General features: G+C 33.9%; 2 protein-coding genes across 6 annotated transcripts; both read left to right on the forward strand.

Moving 5' to 3' along the window:
- The first annotated feature begins 471 nt into the window (after positions 1-471).
- On the forward strand, positions 472-6,003 carry LOC106124866 (probable peroxisomal acyl-coenzyme A oxidase 1). Of its 2 annotated transcripts, XM_013321869.1 has the most exons (13): positions 472-716; positions 1,190-1,349; positions 1,439-1,607; positions 1,737-1,860; positions 1,929-2,173; positions 2,267-2,427; positions 2,627-2,789; positions 3,876-4,066; positions 4,233-4,382; positions 4,632-4,737; positions 5,024-5,176; positions 5,418-5,534; positions 5,789-6,003. In XM_013321869.1, the coding sequence occupies exons 1-13, from the start codon at positions 599-601 to the stop codon at positions 5,930-5,932; spliced, it is 2,001 nt and encodes a 666-aa protein (XP_013177323.1). In that variant the 5' UTR covers positions 472-598; the 3' UTR covers positions 5,933-6,003. The 2 variants fall into 2 exon arrangements, with proteins under 2 accessions (XP_013177323.1, XP_013177324.1); XM_013321870.1 differs by lacking the exons at positions 472-716; positions 1,190-1,349 and having other exon boundaries at positions 1,448-1,593.
- A 218-nt stretch (positions 6,004-6,221) lies between these two features.
- On the forward strand, positions 6,222-16,187 carry LOC106124814 (probable peroxisomal acyl-coenzyme A oxidase 1). Of its 4 annotated transcripts, none has more exons than XM_013321792.1 (14): positions 6,222-6,309; positions 10,678-10,809; positions 11,152-11,308; positions 11,737-11,899; positions 12,155-12,278; positions 12,454-12,698; positions 12,835-12,995; positions 13,513-13,675; positions 14,012-14,202; positions 14,424-14,573; positions 15,050-15,155; positions 15,311-15,463; positions 15,579-15,695; positions 15,951-16,187. In XM_013321792.1, exons 2-14 carry the CDS (start codon positions 10,686-10,688, stop codon positions 16,095-16,097), a joined length of 2,001 nt encoding a protein of 666 aa, XP_013177246.1. In that variant the 5' UTR covers positions 6,222-6,309; positions 10,678-10,685; the 3' UTR covers positions 16,098-16,187. The 4 variants fall into 4 exon arrangements, with proteins under 4 accessions (XP_013177246.1, XP_013177242.1, XP_013177243.1 ...); XM_013321788.1 differs by lacking the exon at positions 6,222-6,309 and adding an exon at positions 6,349-6,624 and having other exon boundaries at positions 15,951-16,183; XM_013321789.1 differs by lacking the exon at positions 6,222-6,309 and adding an exon at positions 7,604-7,730 and having other exon boundaries at positions 15,951-16,186.
- The last annotated feature ends 576 nt before the right edge of the window (positions 16,188-16,763 follow it).

Consider the following 16,763-nt stretch of genomic DNA (forward strand, 5'->3'; position numbering starts at 1 on the left):
AAACTCAGTACAATTATAAATTTGTGACTACTGTCTGGAAATTAATTCTTTTCACGCATATTATTTATAAAATACCTATCTATCTAACTTATAAATGCGAAAGTTTAGATACATGGATGGATGTTAGAAGCTATCACCAGAGAGGCTCAACCGTTTTCATACTACACATAGGCGCCAAATTAAGTTTTTTATTTCAGCACCTTTAGTCTCCGGCGACATTTATCTTATTATTATAAATGTGAATTTGTATGGTTGGATGTTCGAACAGTTGTGTGGATATCGTTGATATTTAGCATAGATATATAACATAGCCTGGAAGAACACTAAGCTTTTTTAATCCCGCGCGGACGGAGTCGCAGGCGACCGCTAGTAAAAATTAAATCAAACATTTTCTTGAATTAATGTTTTTATTACAAACATATTCAAACCTTTTAACCTCTTAACAAGTTTTTTAATGTCACGAATATGAAAGTGTGGTGCAGCTAAGTCAGTATCGCATGGTCGTAGAGCTGTGCAGACGCGTTTGAGCTCAACATAAACAATATTAGCTGACGACGTGTTGTGACCTTTATTGCAACTTTAAACGTACCAAAAAAAAATGCATAAAATAAATGAAGATTTGCAAAAGGAACGTGATAAGTGTTCTTTCAATATCCAAGATTTAATTACTTTGATTGATGGAGGACCAGAGAAAACGAGAGAGAGGAAAGACAGAGGTGATTTTATGAGGATAATTTTCAGTCGAATTGAAGTTTAGACTTAATTATGCATTCATTAATCATTCTGCACTATTCTAAATAGCAACATTTTATACAACGAATTTTGTAATTCCTAAATATGTATCGAAATTAGATCTCATTTTGTAGCGCATGTTGCATTCATTTTAAATCGATTATAAGAATTAGCTTTAGCAATATTTATCATCTAAAGAGAATTTTAAACATAAAATAGTATAAAAATATATAGTAATCTGTTTTGTACATGTTGTACTGTAAAAAGAATAAGAGAGATGAAAATATGTTTTTTTCGGCGTAAACAGTAAAAAGATCAGCTTCAACTTGCAGGCGATAGAACGAGCAGTTATCTTAAATTGTTTTTTGGCTTTTAATCGGGAATTAGAATATAAAAATGTATAGTAGAAAATATCCAAAAACAATAGTAATAATTTATTTAAAACTTTTTTTTTTAGAAAATGTAATGCTCAGTAAAAGAGAGGTATTCGATGGAGTACCAGAAGAGTATCTTAGTCACAAGGAGAGATATGAAAATGCTATAAGAAATTCCGTGGTTGCGTTTAGTTTGGTTCGAAAAATGCAGGAAGAAGGCAAGACAAGTATAAATAATTACAGGTAACAAATAGTCTTGGGTGCTACCATTTTTTTCCGTTGTCTAGAATTTCTGGGATAAAGAGTATATTGGATTTTTTAATAATTTTTAGGGATGTGGTCGGGGGTCTTCTTGGATCGTCAGTGTTAAGAGATGGTTCTCCGCTAGGACTGCATTACATCATGTTCATGCCCGCCATTTTGAATCAGGGCAATGAGGAACAACAAGAAAAATGGCTGCCGCGTGCTTGGAATTGCAGCATCATCGGTAGTTATGCTCAAGTCAGTAAACATTGCGAAATTTCCTCTGTATCCTGATTGATATGGTACCAAATAACGATAAAGTTTTATTATAGGAGTTACTTATCTGCCATTGGAAACGGCATTTGACATTTGTTTTTTTTTCTTCAGACGGAGTTAGGTCACGGAACGTTCATCCGCGGTCTGGAGACGACAGCGACGTACGACGCATCCACCAAGCAGTTCGTGCTGCACAGCCCCACGCTCACTGCATACAAGTGGTGGCCCGGAGGACGTTAGTATATCATAATATCCTATGGTAATGTAAATTATCTTTTTCTTTTATGACATATCTTTTTGCAGTTGGTCAAACAGCAAACTATTGCATCGTAGTAGCTCAGTTGTACACAAAAGGTCAATGTCATGGTATCCATTCGTTTATCATACAAGTCCGAGATGAAGAAACCCATATGCCGTTGCCTGGAATAAAGATCGGGGAGATTGGCGCGAAATTAGGCTTGAATGCTGTCAACAATGGATTCCTGGGTTTCGACAACTTTAGAATACCAAGGACTAACATGTTGATGAAACATGCACAAGTTTTAGAAGTGAGTTTTGCAAACTTACATAACGTTTATCTACTTTAAAGAGAAGTTTAACATATGGTACAAAGTTTGAAATTAAAATATTCGTTGTTTTAGGATGGTACTTACGTAAAATCTCGTCACAGCAAGTTGAATTATGGTGCTATGGTGTTTGTAAGGGTGGTCATAGTATTTGATATGGTCAACTATTTGTCCAAAGCAGTTACGATCGCAACCAGATTCTCAGCAGTGCGAAGACAATGTCAATTAAAAGCCGGGTATGTTACAAGTTTACCTTTATTATTTAAATTTATTGGTTTTAATTGTAGATTTTTGATTGACTATCACTTACTTGGCCGTGAAATCTAAAATAAGTAACTTGGTAAGGTTATTCTCAATAAGATGGAAAAATTGGAATGGAATTAAAAGAGAGCTGTTACATCGACTCTACTTCTTATTGTTTTTTTATTGGTATAGGGAAACTGAATGTCAGATCCTGGATTACGTGACGCAGCAGCACAAGCTGTTCGTAAGCATAGCAGCCGCACACGCGTTTCGAATCACCGCCAACAACCTCTGGTTAACATTCAACGAGGTCAATGAACAGCTCTCTGAAGGCAACTTGCAGCGTCTGCCTGAAGTAAGTAACACGTTCAAAGTCACTGACATTTTCACGTACTAAGGTAAACTAATCTTAGTCTAAATGAGTAGACCGCTGCCCATAGACATTTTTAATTGCTGATGCGTTCATTTTTTTACTCGTCGGTGGAGCGGACGAGACGGACGTCTCAAATCCACTCTCCTTTCCCATTGTTTCATTATAAAAAAATGGAAGGGAAATGGCGACTAAAATTAGGTCTTTGATCAATAATATCAATATTTCTTTAAGTTTTTTTTAAATTGAAACAGCGATGGGTTTCCAGTAGGTCGATAGGTTATCAGTTAAAGTGAATGTACTGAGACTGCAAACTACGCATATCTTTTTGACCTATTTATAACTAAATATTATACTTTACTAATTAATAACCAAGTTTGTCATTACTGTTCGTTATTACTAAAGGAGCAAATGAGAGAGAAAATTTATTGTTTATCTCCTATTCTCTTTAAAAAAATCTCTACCCTAGAGAATAATAATCGAGTAAACATTTTATTTTAACAATAAAAAAACACAGATGATTAGTAATAAAATTTTAAAATGTTATTCGGAGGCTAATGACTGACCTGACTTGACCACTATTGTATGGATATGAAGGGATTGTTTAAGTATTCGGTGACGCGATACTTTTTAACTTATAAACGATTTCGTAGATAAATGTAATACTTTTAGAAAATATTTTTTTTGTAGGAATCGAATAAAGCAGTTATCGCTTTCAATCAAGTATAAGCACATTGCAATCGATAAAATCGATGTACATATATACACGCGAGTATGTAAACGATATCTTCAATGAGTTTAAAATCAGGGGGGTTAGACAAAGTGCATTCGCTTCGAAGCAATTCCATAACGAACTTCAAAAATGTATGAAACTATCAATAACTTTCGATAAGTCACGTGAATTTTGCACGTCAGAATCGCTACGAAGGGAATGCATTTTATCTCGTTCTACTAATTTTTACATTCGGCGGTCAAAAGGTTGACACATTTCATGTCAGTACTATTTTCTCGTATGAATTCGCATGGAGAGTCGTTGGTACTGTGTCGACTACATCTATCTACTTGTTTTAGTTACACGCATTAGCGTGCTGCCTGAAAGCAGTGACGACAGCAGACACGGCGGCATGCGTGGAGCGCTGCCGGCTGGCTTGTGGTGGCCACGGCTATATGATGTCTTCCAGCTTGCCGCTCACGTACGGCCTGGTGACTGCTGCTTGTACTTACGAGGGCGAGAACACTGTACTCCTTCTGCAGACTGCTAGGTTATACTTTTTGAAATAACTAAAATTATTCTAGAGAGCTAGAGTACTTTAAAATGTTTCTTAAAAAGACAAAAATTCAAATCATAAAAAGCTTTTTGTTCTATAGTGACAGTAATCATACATATTGTAGTCTTTTTCAATTATGCATCTATTACTCTGATTTCAGATTCTTAGTTAAGACTTATCAACAATTAGACTCAAAGGCCCTAACGCCAACGGTGGCGTATTTTAAATCGGCCGCAGCGGAAAAGTTTTGCGATAGTTGGACCAATACTACGGAGGGAATCATTCGCGGCTTTCAAGTAGTCGCCATGAGGTTTGTGATGTATACTTAGTCACATAAAAGTTTCCAAAAGTACGGATTAATATTAAAATGTTAATCTAGAGTAATACGTTCCAATATAAAAGGATTTTTGTAATGATAGTATATAACGAATGTTTGTTTTGGCATAGGTATTAAACATAGTGTGGAAGAACACATAGGTTCCTAAGTTTTTTTTAATTCCCAGGGATAGTAGCAGCGGTCAAAAGAGATGTATATATTTACAAATGTTTTTGTTTGTAGAAAGATAGCACATTGTGTCATAGTCATGACAAACAGGGTTAGTAAAGGAATGACATTTGAAGATGCTTGGAACATGACATCGGTGCAATTGGTTGCGGCAGCTGAAGTACGTAAACTAATTTTCTACACAAAGAAAAAAAACACTTCAATTCACTTGATGTAATAAAAAAAAATCATATTAATGTTAGGCAAAATAGTAAAATTGTGGGTTACGATTATTTATATAGGAGTCATTGAAGTATGTTTTACGAGTATCATTAGACAAGTCAGATATCTAAAAGCAGATTTAATAAATTGCAATTGCAAAAACTGACTACCATCAGCTACCTAGTAATAGTTACTAATTAGTTTTAGTTTTACTAATTAGAACTAATTAGTTGTTATTGTTTCAGGCACACTGTAGAGTAATAATAATGTCTACCTTTTTGGAAGAGGTGAAGGAAATGTCTAGGACAATATCTCCGCAGTTGAAGGAAGTTCTTCACCAGCTTGTAGAATTATATTGTATCTATTGGGCATTGGAAAAACTAAGTGATTTACTTTTGGTAATATGCTATTATTGTCTATTGCCTATTTTAACAAAAAATATTTACTAATTTCACATGAAAATTATTTCAAACAAAATTAATTTCAACTCAATTTTTGTAAACAGGTTCTATATTTAATTCACAGTAATTAATTGGACAATCTAGATTATGGTGCTTAGTGCTTACAACTCAAAAAAGTACTATTTTCATATTTTCAAGATTTTTTTTTAATAAATATAAAAATTCTGTTTTCTTGCAGTACACTCCAATTTCTCAAAAGGAAGTCGAATCATTACGTTTGTGGTACGAAGAGACGTTAACAAAGTTAAGACCTAACGCAGTCGGCTTGGTGGATGCCTTTGATTTACGAGACGAAGTAAGTAAAAACCTTGAACAGTGTTCAAAATCCTTTCATTTTTGTTCTGATCTCAAATAACTGGAAGGTATTGTTTTGCTTAACATTTTTAATTAATTTGGTTTCAAAACCAATCTAAAGATCACTATAGCAATCGAAAAATGTGATCTATTTAGGTCAGAAATATTTAAATCAGAAAATTCTTCCCCGATGTGTCATAGGTATTTGTTTAATTGAAAACTAGCTATAAACAAAAATAATGCTTTTTGTTCCAGATGCTGCAATCAACACTAGGGTCTTACGATGGAAGAGTTTACGAGCGTTTGATGGAGGAAGCCATGAAGAGTCCACTCAATGCTGAACCAGTCAATCACACCTTCCACAAATATCTCAAGCCATTCATGCAAGGCAAATTGTGATACTATGCTATGTTAAACTGTGATTTATTGTTTAAAATATATACTTTTCTACCGTTTTGTTCATTTATATACTCTTTGGTTTTGTTAGTGTTTTATTTTTACATTTTGTTAGGCAGCTTGCAATATAAAAATCATTAATTTTTTGTTTATACGGTACAAACCAATACATGACATAGCCAAAATAATGTTTCAATTGTAATCGTATTTCGAATTTATAGTACCTAGCACATATTATAAGTCTTAATAGTTACACATATAAAAAAAAATCCGAAGTAAAATTTTACTTTTGAGGTTAGGTTCTATCGTAGAAACAAGTAAGAGCACAGAAAATGTTTTATCCTTACATAGATTCGTTACAAAGGTCGACCGAGTTACACGTAAGTTGCTTTATGTTTAAAACATGTAACTACAGTGAGTTTGCACTTTGTACATTAAAACGTTTGAAAGATACCACATACATAAAAAACGTGTTGTCTCGCTCAAACAGTTTTATATGAAAACGGTGCGAACTCACACTGAAGTAGTACCTAGTTGATATAAGATTATAATTAATTTTGTTTGTCATTTGTTACGTTCTGATTAGAAATCAACGACACATTTTGTCCTACAGACCAAAAGTGAAAAGTATTTGGGATTTACGTATTTAGTGATCACTAGATTTATTTTTTACAAGTTCAAAGCTATCATATAAGGTACGTATATTATTTGCACATATAAACACTACACTGGATATCGAAAAAAAAACTTATAAGATTGATTGACGTAATCGTAAGTATAGCTACCTATAAAATGTGACCAACTGACCAATCAAGTTGTCTACAATGTTTTGCAATAAATAACTCAGTTTTGCTCTGGTAGATGGCACTACTACATATGGTAAAAGTTTATCATGATATATCATAGATGGCACTCAAATCACATGAAAGAGAAACGAAAAATTTTGATTTTTTTAACTGTCCCCTTTTACAAACATTAAGGGTTGTCGTAATCCTCAGAGGGATGTAGAGAGCGGACAGTAGGAGCGGATCGCTCCAGTTTCCTTTGCCTAAGAGGTGACAAAGTCTATGAGTCAATGAGGTTACGATATGATAATTGACGACTGGCGATATATATATAATATATGCAGCTACGCCATCACTGGTATGATAATGCTCAAAATGTCTATCATCGAATGTTTAGCATATCTTTGTTGTAAAATACAGGGTTATTCTTTAATTACCCGAAAAAAATATAGCCTTACCTATAAGAGATACTGATAATTTTTTGTAATAAAAAAATTGAAAATCAATATCAAAAAAATTATCCTAAAAAAACTTCTTATTGGTTGATTGCAACAAATATACTAGTGTGTGTGCACACACTAAGATATCCCTTGTAAAAAATATTTCTCGCCCGTTCTATTCATGAAGGCAACGTGCGTAACTCACTTCACCCCAATTTCATTAATAAAAACACTCGTAGATTTTGTGTTTAAGAATGACTGCGTTCATTTTTTTACAGGATTTTTTTATTTTAATTTAATACATTTATATTTGTTGAGTAACAAAAAAAATGACTATACATTTAAGATCATGTAAGTATTTTACATTACCTGTTTCTTATTTTCTGGTAATTAAAAAAATAATCCTGTGTGTTTTTAGTTTATCAGCCGTGGGTTGCTGGCTTTCTAGATATGTATATATCATAACTTTATCAACATATTATCTGTTAGTATATTCCAAGAATGTTAGTAGTTCGTACTACGTATTTCGTTTTGCTACTGTGTTATTTATTTGCATTTATTGACTTCGAGGTCAAGGTGAAATTTTTTTTAAATTAATTTTAGGTTTAACGTTACGTAATATATTAAATAGGTAGAAATGTTTCTTTGCTTATCACTATTTACATCTTGGCTTAATGGGCACATCCTTCTTGTAATTAAACTATGTTATTCTAAGTTCAGTGCTTGGATTTATTATACATAGTAATGGAACTGAACGTTCTTACAAATTTATTGCCTTGAGTAATTAAGGCATTATAAAAGACACTAATTAAAATGACTAGGACTAAAGTTCATGTAGCAACTCGAGGCTGACCATTTTTTATATTTATTTATTACACTATCTTACTAATATTATAAATGCGAATATTTAGATGGATGGATGGATGGTATTTGTTTGAAGGTATCTCGGGAACGACTCAAAGTATTTTGATGAAATTTGGCATAGATGTAGAACATAGTCTGGAAGTACACATAGACTAATCATTATGTTTTTTTTTTAAATTCCCCGAGGACTTGGTCGCGGGCAATAGCTAGTTTTGTTATCTTACAAACAGCGATCGTCCCATGACAGATTGAATTTTACTTAAAAATAATAATAAAATTTTCATTCGTGAATTATCATGTTCTCTCAAGCATACTTGTTAATTAACTAGCTGTTGCCCGACTCCAGCTGCGCGGGATTAAAAAAGGCTTAATAAGTAGCCTATGTGATCGTCCAGGTTATGTTCTACATCCATCCAAACATTCGCATTTATGATATTAGTAAGTTTACGCATAATTTTGTTTAGTATGCAATACGAATGGTTAATTATGATAATAATATTATATTTTGTATCAATATTATACGTTGAATAGTTAAGGTTATTAGAAGGTTAGAATTTAATTTCTAGCAGACGCACGTGTGTTCATCTGGTCTAAGAAAAAATACAAATGATAAATACATTTTATTTTATAATTAGATAAAACTTAAATTACCTAATAATAATAAGATAAATATTAATTTAATAGCGTTATTACGCTAATTACCAGGCTGACCGGAGAATAATGTTTTTAGTTCGTATTTTGTAGTCGTCTTCCTGAGTGTGTATGTGGATTTGTATGTATGCGAGTTCCATTGTTACGGACTAGAAAGGTTAGACAAAGTGCATTCACTTCGAAACGATTCAATAGGAACTGACGCGGAACAATCACGTGACTTATCGAAAGGTATTTATACATTTTTAAAGTTCGTTATGGAATTGCTTCGGAGCGAATGCACTTTGTCTAACCCCTTAGAACTTAAGCTACTGAAACGATTGCGACCAGTGTGATGTCACTCGATTCGTCTTCTTGATATGAAACAGATACAGTGGACGTAGACAAAAGAAATCTAATTTAGTAAAAAACGTGTTTGTATTTTACTCGCCATAGCTCTTTTTTACAAAATTATGTTATGTAAAATCTAAGCTCGATAATCTAAGATCCTGTTAAATACTCCGCTTCCTAAAAGGATTCCTTACCCCATAGTTTGAGAATCGCTGGGATAAAGAGTATGTTATTTAGGCATATGAGTTGGTAATTCATGTTAGGTAATTTTTACATAAAGTAAGTGTGAATATTATAGCGTTTTATAGATGTTAAGTAGCGATATTGTCATTGAAACTGTAATCAGATACCGTATGTGAAGTATTTGACACAATAAATAAATTTACCGCTTATGAGATAAACAAATAATCCATTAAACATTATGTGTAACTAAAATAGATGTATATAGTAATGGCTAAGGCATTATTTGTTATCCGAGGTGCAGCTAATTGCATTATTGCAGGTAGTATTATATACTTCCTGATAATTTATTATTTACCTCTGAGGTCTGAACAGCGGTCGCGGTATGTTCTAGATATATTTAATTGCTTTTTTTTTCGAATAATTTCATTACCTTTTGACAAGTTAATCAATTACTTTTTAATAGTGATTCAAAAAACATTAAGTTCCTTGTGTACATAAGTACCAAATTATTTTTTTTATTGCTTTTAGCGTTTCTTTATCTCGATCTATACAATCTACATTATGATAACATCTCTACTTTCAAATTTACATTCAACAAATACTTTATTAGAAGGTTTGTGAGCAAGCAAATCTCAACACGAGGATAGCGCATCTACGGGTTTGGTTTAATACTTCTAGGGGAAATCATAGCAATATTTTCCCATACCGGGTAGTCCCTGTCGTATAACGTATGACTTGAGGATATAAGTTATATCGCGGCTTAGCTGTAAGTGCACGTATACGCAAAAGAGTGCCAGGTTAATCCCCTTTGGTTGGAAGAAAGAGTGAGCACAGATGTTCCTTACTCCTGCATTCATATACCTTCAGACGAGACCTAAGATTGTGTTCCAGGCTGCTTCTTGAACTAAATTGCGTGCCATCATAAACTTTGGACAAAAAATACGAATTTATTCGCAGGTGCTTACTCGTGCTTATTACATTTAAAATATGAATTTTAAAACTATAAATTTCAGTGATGTCCTTAGTGTGTTTACTATTTTTTTTTTAACTTTTTATAGAACGTATATTTATTTATTCTTTACTGTAGTATTATCTTGAGCGGTCGCGCACGATTCTTGTATTTCAAATTGTTTGTTGTTCGCATTATTTTGCGTACCTATAGAATAATTACTACAAAATTAAAATTGCTATAAAAAGTTACTATAAAATATAATTAACACACTAAAAACTAGCAGTTTTTGTAATGATCCATTCAATTTTAAGTTGGGTTTTAAATATTTATAGTGAGTTTAATAAATTTGTATCATCTATGAATATGTTTTTTAGCGTCTTTTTTTGTGACTGAATAATCACTGTTTGCCTTGAAGAGGCATTCACAGTTTCACCGGGCTTGAAGTGGCAGATCGCAGATGACGCTTAGCCTGAACCTCGTATTTTTAACGTGTATTATAAAAGTTTACGTACGTAACTAAACTTTATTGTTGTTGATTTTTAGATATTAACATGAGTGAAGTAAAAGTAAACGAAGATTTGGTCAAAGAAAGACAGAAATGCAGTTTCGACGTTGAAGAATTAATACATTTAGTGGATGGTGGGAAACACAATACATTGGAGAGGAAAAAAATTGGTAAGCATGAGAATTATAAAAGATTATATAATTAATATTAATAAGAAAAAAGGTGATTTAGCAAGAAAAATGTATGAGTGTGTATGTGTGTAGCGAGTGAGATTTGAAGTCATTCTTTCCACATTTTTTTTTAAATTTTGATCTAGCATTGCCACTGTATGTGTTTTATGCTGATGTTATATACCCTATGACCTTCGAGGGAAGAAGACGAATCGAATGACACCTCATGCGTCGAAACCGATTCAGTTGTTTAAGCTCTAGGCCATTACAATCGAATTTACGAACACTCAGTCCGGTGACCCGGTCCGGTTGAAAAGTATTGAAGCCTACTTTTTTTTTTAGAGCAATATGTACTAAGTATAAAAGAACTGAAGGATGAAGTTCCCGAGGAGTACTTGAGCCACAAGGAACGCTACGAGAACTCGGTGCGAAAGGGATGCATTCTCTTCATGGTGCTTATGAAAGGGATACTAGAGCGGAAACCAAGCCGAGATGACGGGTACGACATCATTTTGAATAATTACTTATAGGAAACCTATGACATAATAACTCTAACGGTCACAAGCGTCGTCGTCAAAAATTTAAAAGAAGTTCACTACAATATTGCTGCGGCCTGCAGCTATCGTCAAAGTCTCGTCAAAATCGGTCTAGCCATTTCGGAGAATAAGCGATACGAAAGCGTCCTTGATATCGGACATACAAAAATAAAAAAAAGGTTTTTCGTTATCAACAAACACTTCATGTGTACGAGCCTTGATTTTTTTATTTACATACAGACACTCCATTTTATTAATATGTTCTATATTAAAATTAACTAGATAGATATATCGCATATGTACTAATGAAAAAGCAAGATATAGATATGCTTGGACTATGCAATACTTTTTTGTTAATGTAAATAATACATAATACATTTTTAATTTCTAGAATTTCATATAACTACAAAATTATAAATGGAGTGATAAAAGACATAACACCATTTATGCTTCACTTCGGCATGTTCTTGCCGACGCTGGCATCACAAGCCTCTCCAGAGCAACAGCAGGAATGGCTTAAGAAAGGCATTCAAATGATTGGGACATACGCTCAGGTAAGTTCCTCATACAACTCCAGTATAACGCACTTTATAATAATAAAACCAGTATTATTTAAATTTAAAAGTAGTATTTTAATTTAAAAATTGTGTTTCTATTTCGTTTCGCTTTCTTAAGATCTCTCTAGTATTATTAACGAGTGTTTTTTATGTTTAATTATACAGTTGCGGTAAACATATTAGCAATTTTGCATAGTCAACTGCACTAATGTCTTATGGTTGTTTAATTGAAAACGGTTAAATGTCTTCCAGACTGAACTTGGTCATGGAACATTTTTAAGAGGCTTGGAGACAACGGCCACTTATGACGCTGACACTGAAGAGTTTGTCATACACAGTCCAAAGGTGACATCTTATAAATGGTGGCCTGGAGGATGTAAGTAATTCCTAAAAATACTGTTTAATTAAACTCTTAACCGTAGGTTTCTGAAACATATATGTCTCTTTTGGCAAAGATAATGACAGAGTTGATGACATGTTTTATACAGAGATTTCAGTCTCAGAAACTAATACTAAGTGGTTAATTATTGTAACTTTATTCCATGTTTTAGTGGCGCAAACTGTCAATCATTGCATCGTAATGGCTCAGTTATACACCAAGGGAAAGAATCACGGTATCCATCCATTTTTGGTACAAATACGTGACATAGAAACTCATATGCCGTTACCTGGGATCAAAGTAGGCGATATTGGACCAAAACTTGGATTCCAAACAGCAAACAATGGATTCCTTGGATTTGACAACTATCGAATTCCAAGAATGAATATGCTTATGAAGAATTCTCAAGTGTTAAAGGTACGTTATATTTCTTTAAGCTAATTTAACGTTAAAAAAAGTGATACTCAATTTGACATCAATTGTTAACACAATAATGAAACTCGCAAATATACTAACCACCAGAGAAACAACAAAGAAATGTTTATGCTTACAGGACGGTACATACATTAAAGCTAAGAACGAAAAACTGACGTACGGTACAATGGTATTCGTGCGAGTCACGATAGTAGCTGACGTGGCGTACGAACTGGCGCGCGCCGCCACCATCGCCGTACGCTATGCAGCCGTCAGGCACCAGTCCAAACCTAAGCCTAAGTGAGTCTTTTCATACTAGAGACGCAATTTATCTCACACACATATGTACATGCCGTTAGTACTCCTTAACACGAAGAATGAGCTTTGGACTTTATTCAATTCTAGCTGTCGCCCGCGACTCCGTCTGCGCGGAATTTAAAAAAAACGATTGGTCGCAGCGTAACGTTGTATAACCTAAAGCCTTTCTCTATAAATGGACTATCCAACAAACAAACTCTTCCGTTTTATAATATTAGAATAGATTTATCCGGATTGTTTTTGGAGCAGAAGGGAGTCTAATGACCAGTGGATTGCCTAATATTAATTGATCCGACGCCCATGGACTTTCGTAATACCAGAGAACGGCAGATGTATTGTTCAGTCTCAAATTACTCAGCTCAAAAAGTATTGTCTTGGTTAAGTTAAAGTTAAGTTAAAAACCGTGTCAACTAGTTTCGGCAATGACAGTGTGATATTGCGTAAAATAATGCAAAAATGATATACAAAGGAAATAAACATATCTATATGTTATTTGTAGTGAGCCGGAGCCTCAGATCTTGGACTACGTGACGCAGCAGCACAAGCTATTCATCGCGGTGGCGACGAGCCACGCATTCCGCACGGTGGGTCGCTGGCTGTGGAGCACATATACTAAGGTCATTGCGGACATGCGACATGGCAATATGGACCAGCTACCTGAGGTGACTTACTGCTACTTATGTTGTCTACTTACAACTTCTAAACATATGTATACATAATTCACTTTATCTCATAATTACCACAAAATTATAAATTGTTACGATGGCCTTGGATTAGACGTTTGTATGTAAAGATTTAGACATTAATTTGGTACGGAATGGATATGAAATAGTTTCCAGTTTACGTCTTTTATCAAAATGAAATTTTATATACATAAACTAAAATTATGAAGATGACACAGTTGAGTAATCCGAATTCTTAAAAGCTCTGGAGAAAGTGAACTTGGCAGAAGTATTGAAAAAAAAGAGAAATATAGAGGAATTCTTTGTTGTCGATAGCTCCATGCCCTGGCGTGCTGTCTGAAGGCAGTGTGCAGTAAAGATGCGTCAACATGCGTGGAGCAGTGTCGTTTCGCGTGCGGCGGCCACGGATACATGCAATCCTCAAACCTGCCCATCATATACGGCATTGTCACGGCAACGGTCACATACGAAGGAGAGCACACTGTCATGTTGTTGCAGACTGCCAGGTTAGCTTACATTAGTAAAAAAATCTCAAGTGGTGTCTGTGTTTAAATGCAATGAAAGTCAGAAAATACGGAAAAGATTTTAATACAAAACTTTTAGTTAATAATGTAAATTGGTAAAGTATGACAGATAAATACGACTATATATGAATTTTGATAGGAACGAATTTTTTATAGATAGCTTTTTACAGTTAACATAGAAAGAAAACATTTTTTATTTTCAGATATCTCGTAAAAGCTTACAAGCAAGCCAGTGAGGGTAAAAGTTTAACGCCAACAGTGGCTTACATGACCAAGTACTTGAAGAGTGGTAGCCATTACTGGCAAAATACACCAGAAGGTATCATTGGAGGCTTCCAAGCTGTCGCTACAGGGTAAGAAAATTTTGATATTATCTTTTTCAAGTGCCATACTCCAGGAAAGGTGAACCATTCCTCCGCGTACCATTCATGCGGTGTAATATTTTGGACATTATGACTAACGAAAAAAATCGTTATGTTATGTTATGAAAAAAGTGTGAAGTATTAAGTCTAGGAGCGAACGCGAGTGTTCTATACAACGAAATATTTCCAATAATCAGAGTCAAACTTATTTTATTGCACGTCTATGACATCATTAAATATTTCTTTAAAAAAAAGTTAATAGATAAAGGTTGACCTGACCATCCCTGTTATATTGCATAAGAAATTTATACATCATCAGCTTACTATACGTCCCCACCGAGGGGCTCGGAGCCTACCCTAAGTTAACGGTGACTAGGCCATAGTCAATTTATAAGAGTCTTGAATTACCCAATAAGTAGTAATGGAACCTCTTATATTAATTCTGTTACATTCTTTTTATACTTTAGGAAAACAAAGGAAGCTTGCGAATCATTGTTCCAACATGTGAAGTCGGGGAAGGATTACGAAGATGCTTGGAACTTATCATCTGTACGACTAATCAACGCCAGTGAGGTAAAGAAGCACCTAATTTGAAGTTATCATGAGAAATATACACAGTTTATGTCTCTTTTGGTTTCCTAAATAACACATTTTGTATATTATGCTATACTTATTTTAATTTCATGTATGTCTTGCATAAATATTAATATAATATTTTTATAACGCAGGCGCACGCTCGTGCGGTTTTATGCGAGATGTTCTGGAAGGAGATTCAAAGAATATCAACAACCGTATCTCCAAGTTTGGCGATAGTTTTGACACAATTAGCGGAACTGTACCTTAATTATTGGGCTCTAGAGAAACGCGGCGATATGTTAATGGTAAAAAAAATATTATCCAATTAAAATTGAATATAATTAATTTATTATTTTGTCAATATTTAGGAGTAGTTTGATGTTTAAATATATTTTAGTACTTATATTTTGCGGTTTCCAGTATTCCACTATAACTAAAGAGGACATCAGCAGCTTGCAGAGAAGATATGAAGAATTGTTGGCACTCATTCGGCCTAATGCCGTGGGAATTGTGGACGCGTTCGATATCAGAGATGAGGTAGTGTTTCATATTCGTTTCCACTGCCGAAACACGTGTAAAACATATCATCGGTCTCATTGCATTAGCAGTGTTATCTAATCTATTAGCTTTATCTTGTCGTGGTCTCTTCCAGTGTAGGGATTTTTTTTGTTATTTATTACATAAGGGAAGAGTAAATAAGAAACCCTATTCTTGCGTTAACAAAAGAGTTAGAGAGACTATCATCTATTTAAAAAAAACTGTAAAAAGTAAAAGAGTTGCAAATTGTTTTAGATCTTGTGTTCGACCCTCGGTGCATACGACGGTCGTGTCTACGAGAGACTGATGGAGGAGGCAATGAAGAGTCCTCTTAACAAGGAGCCCGTCAACCAGAGCTTCCACAAGTACATAAAGCCGTTACTGATACAAGCCAAGCTATAATACAGATCAATATGATTATTATGTTTACGTAACATATTATATGACATGTATTTAGTATAAGTTATTAATATTATGTATATTTTATTGCAAATAAAGTACAATTATTATTAAATTAATGATTTTGTTCTCTGTTAGGGGCTTAGGGAATGAAAATCATTCTTTTCTCGAAGCGACTTTAGGATTACAATTTACTGAATTGTGATTGAAATTATAGTTATTTGTCTTTTCTTGGTGCGAATCATATTGAAATTACAAATGTAAAATGTGTATTTATATTTAGTATTATTCAAACATTAAACAATAACACAGCATCGGACTGGCATTTTAATATAATTATCAAACAATAGCAAATCAAATGAAATATTATATTGACACCAATGAATTAATTTATCAAGTTAACCTGCATATGTAGCACAAGTATTTATAAAGAACTTTAGCAAACTTATCTTAATCTTACTAATATTATAAATGCCAATGATTGGATGTCTCGATCGTTTGATGTTTGTTAGAAGGTATCTCCAAAACGGCTCCATGAATCTCCATGATGTTTGGTATATTAACGTAGAACAGTCTGGAAGAACACAAAGCCTACTTATAATCCCAGAAATGTATTCATTTATTTGATCTCCTCAACGTTTCAACCCATCCTATTGCAATGTGACACAT

Source organism: Papilio xuthus, unplaced genomic scaffold (assembly GCF_000836235.2).
Source record: "Papilio xuthus unplaced genomic scaffold, Pxut_1.1 DF825946.1, whole genome shotgun sequence".
Taxonomy (NCBI): domain Eukaryota; kingdom Metazoa; phylum Arthropoda; class Insecta; order Lepidoptera; family Papilionidae; genus Papilio; species Papilio xuthus.

Excerpts from the sequence above, each read along its gene's own strand:
- LOC106124866 (XM_013321869.1), top strand. The coding sequence starts at position 599 with ATGCATAAAATAAATGAAGATTTGCAAAAGGAACGTGATAAGTGTTCT. Across the intron at positions 2,790-3,875 it reads ACTTGCAGCGTCTGCCTGAA|TTACACGCATTAGCGTGCTG; the intron begins GTAAGTAACACG and ends TACTTGTTTTAG. Across the intron at positions 5,177-5,417 it reads AACTAAGTGATTTACTTTTG|TACACTCCAATTTCTCAAAA; the intron begins GTAATATGCTAT and ends GTTTTCTTGCAG.
- LOC106124814 (XM_013321792.1), top strand. The coding sequence starts at position 10,686 with ATGAGTGAAGTAAAAGTAAACGAAGATTTGGTCAAAGAAAGACAGAAA. Across the intron at positions 10,810-11,151 it reads ATTGGAGAGGAAAAAAATTG|AGCAATATGTACTAAGTATA; the intron begins GTAAGCATGAGA and ends TTTTTTTTTTAG. Across the intron at positions 13,676-14,011 it reads ATATGGACCAGCTACCTGAG|CTCCATGCCCTGGCGTGCTG; the intron begins GTGACTTACTGC and ends TGTTGTCGATAG.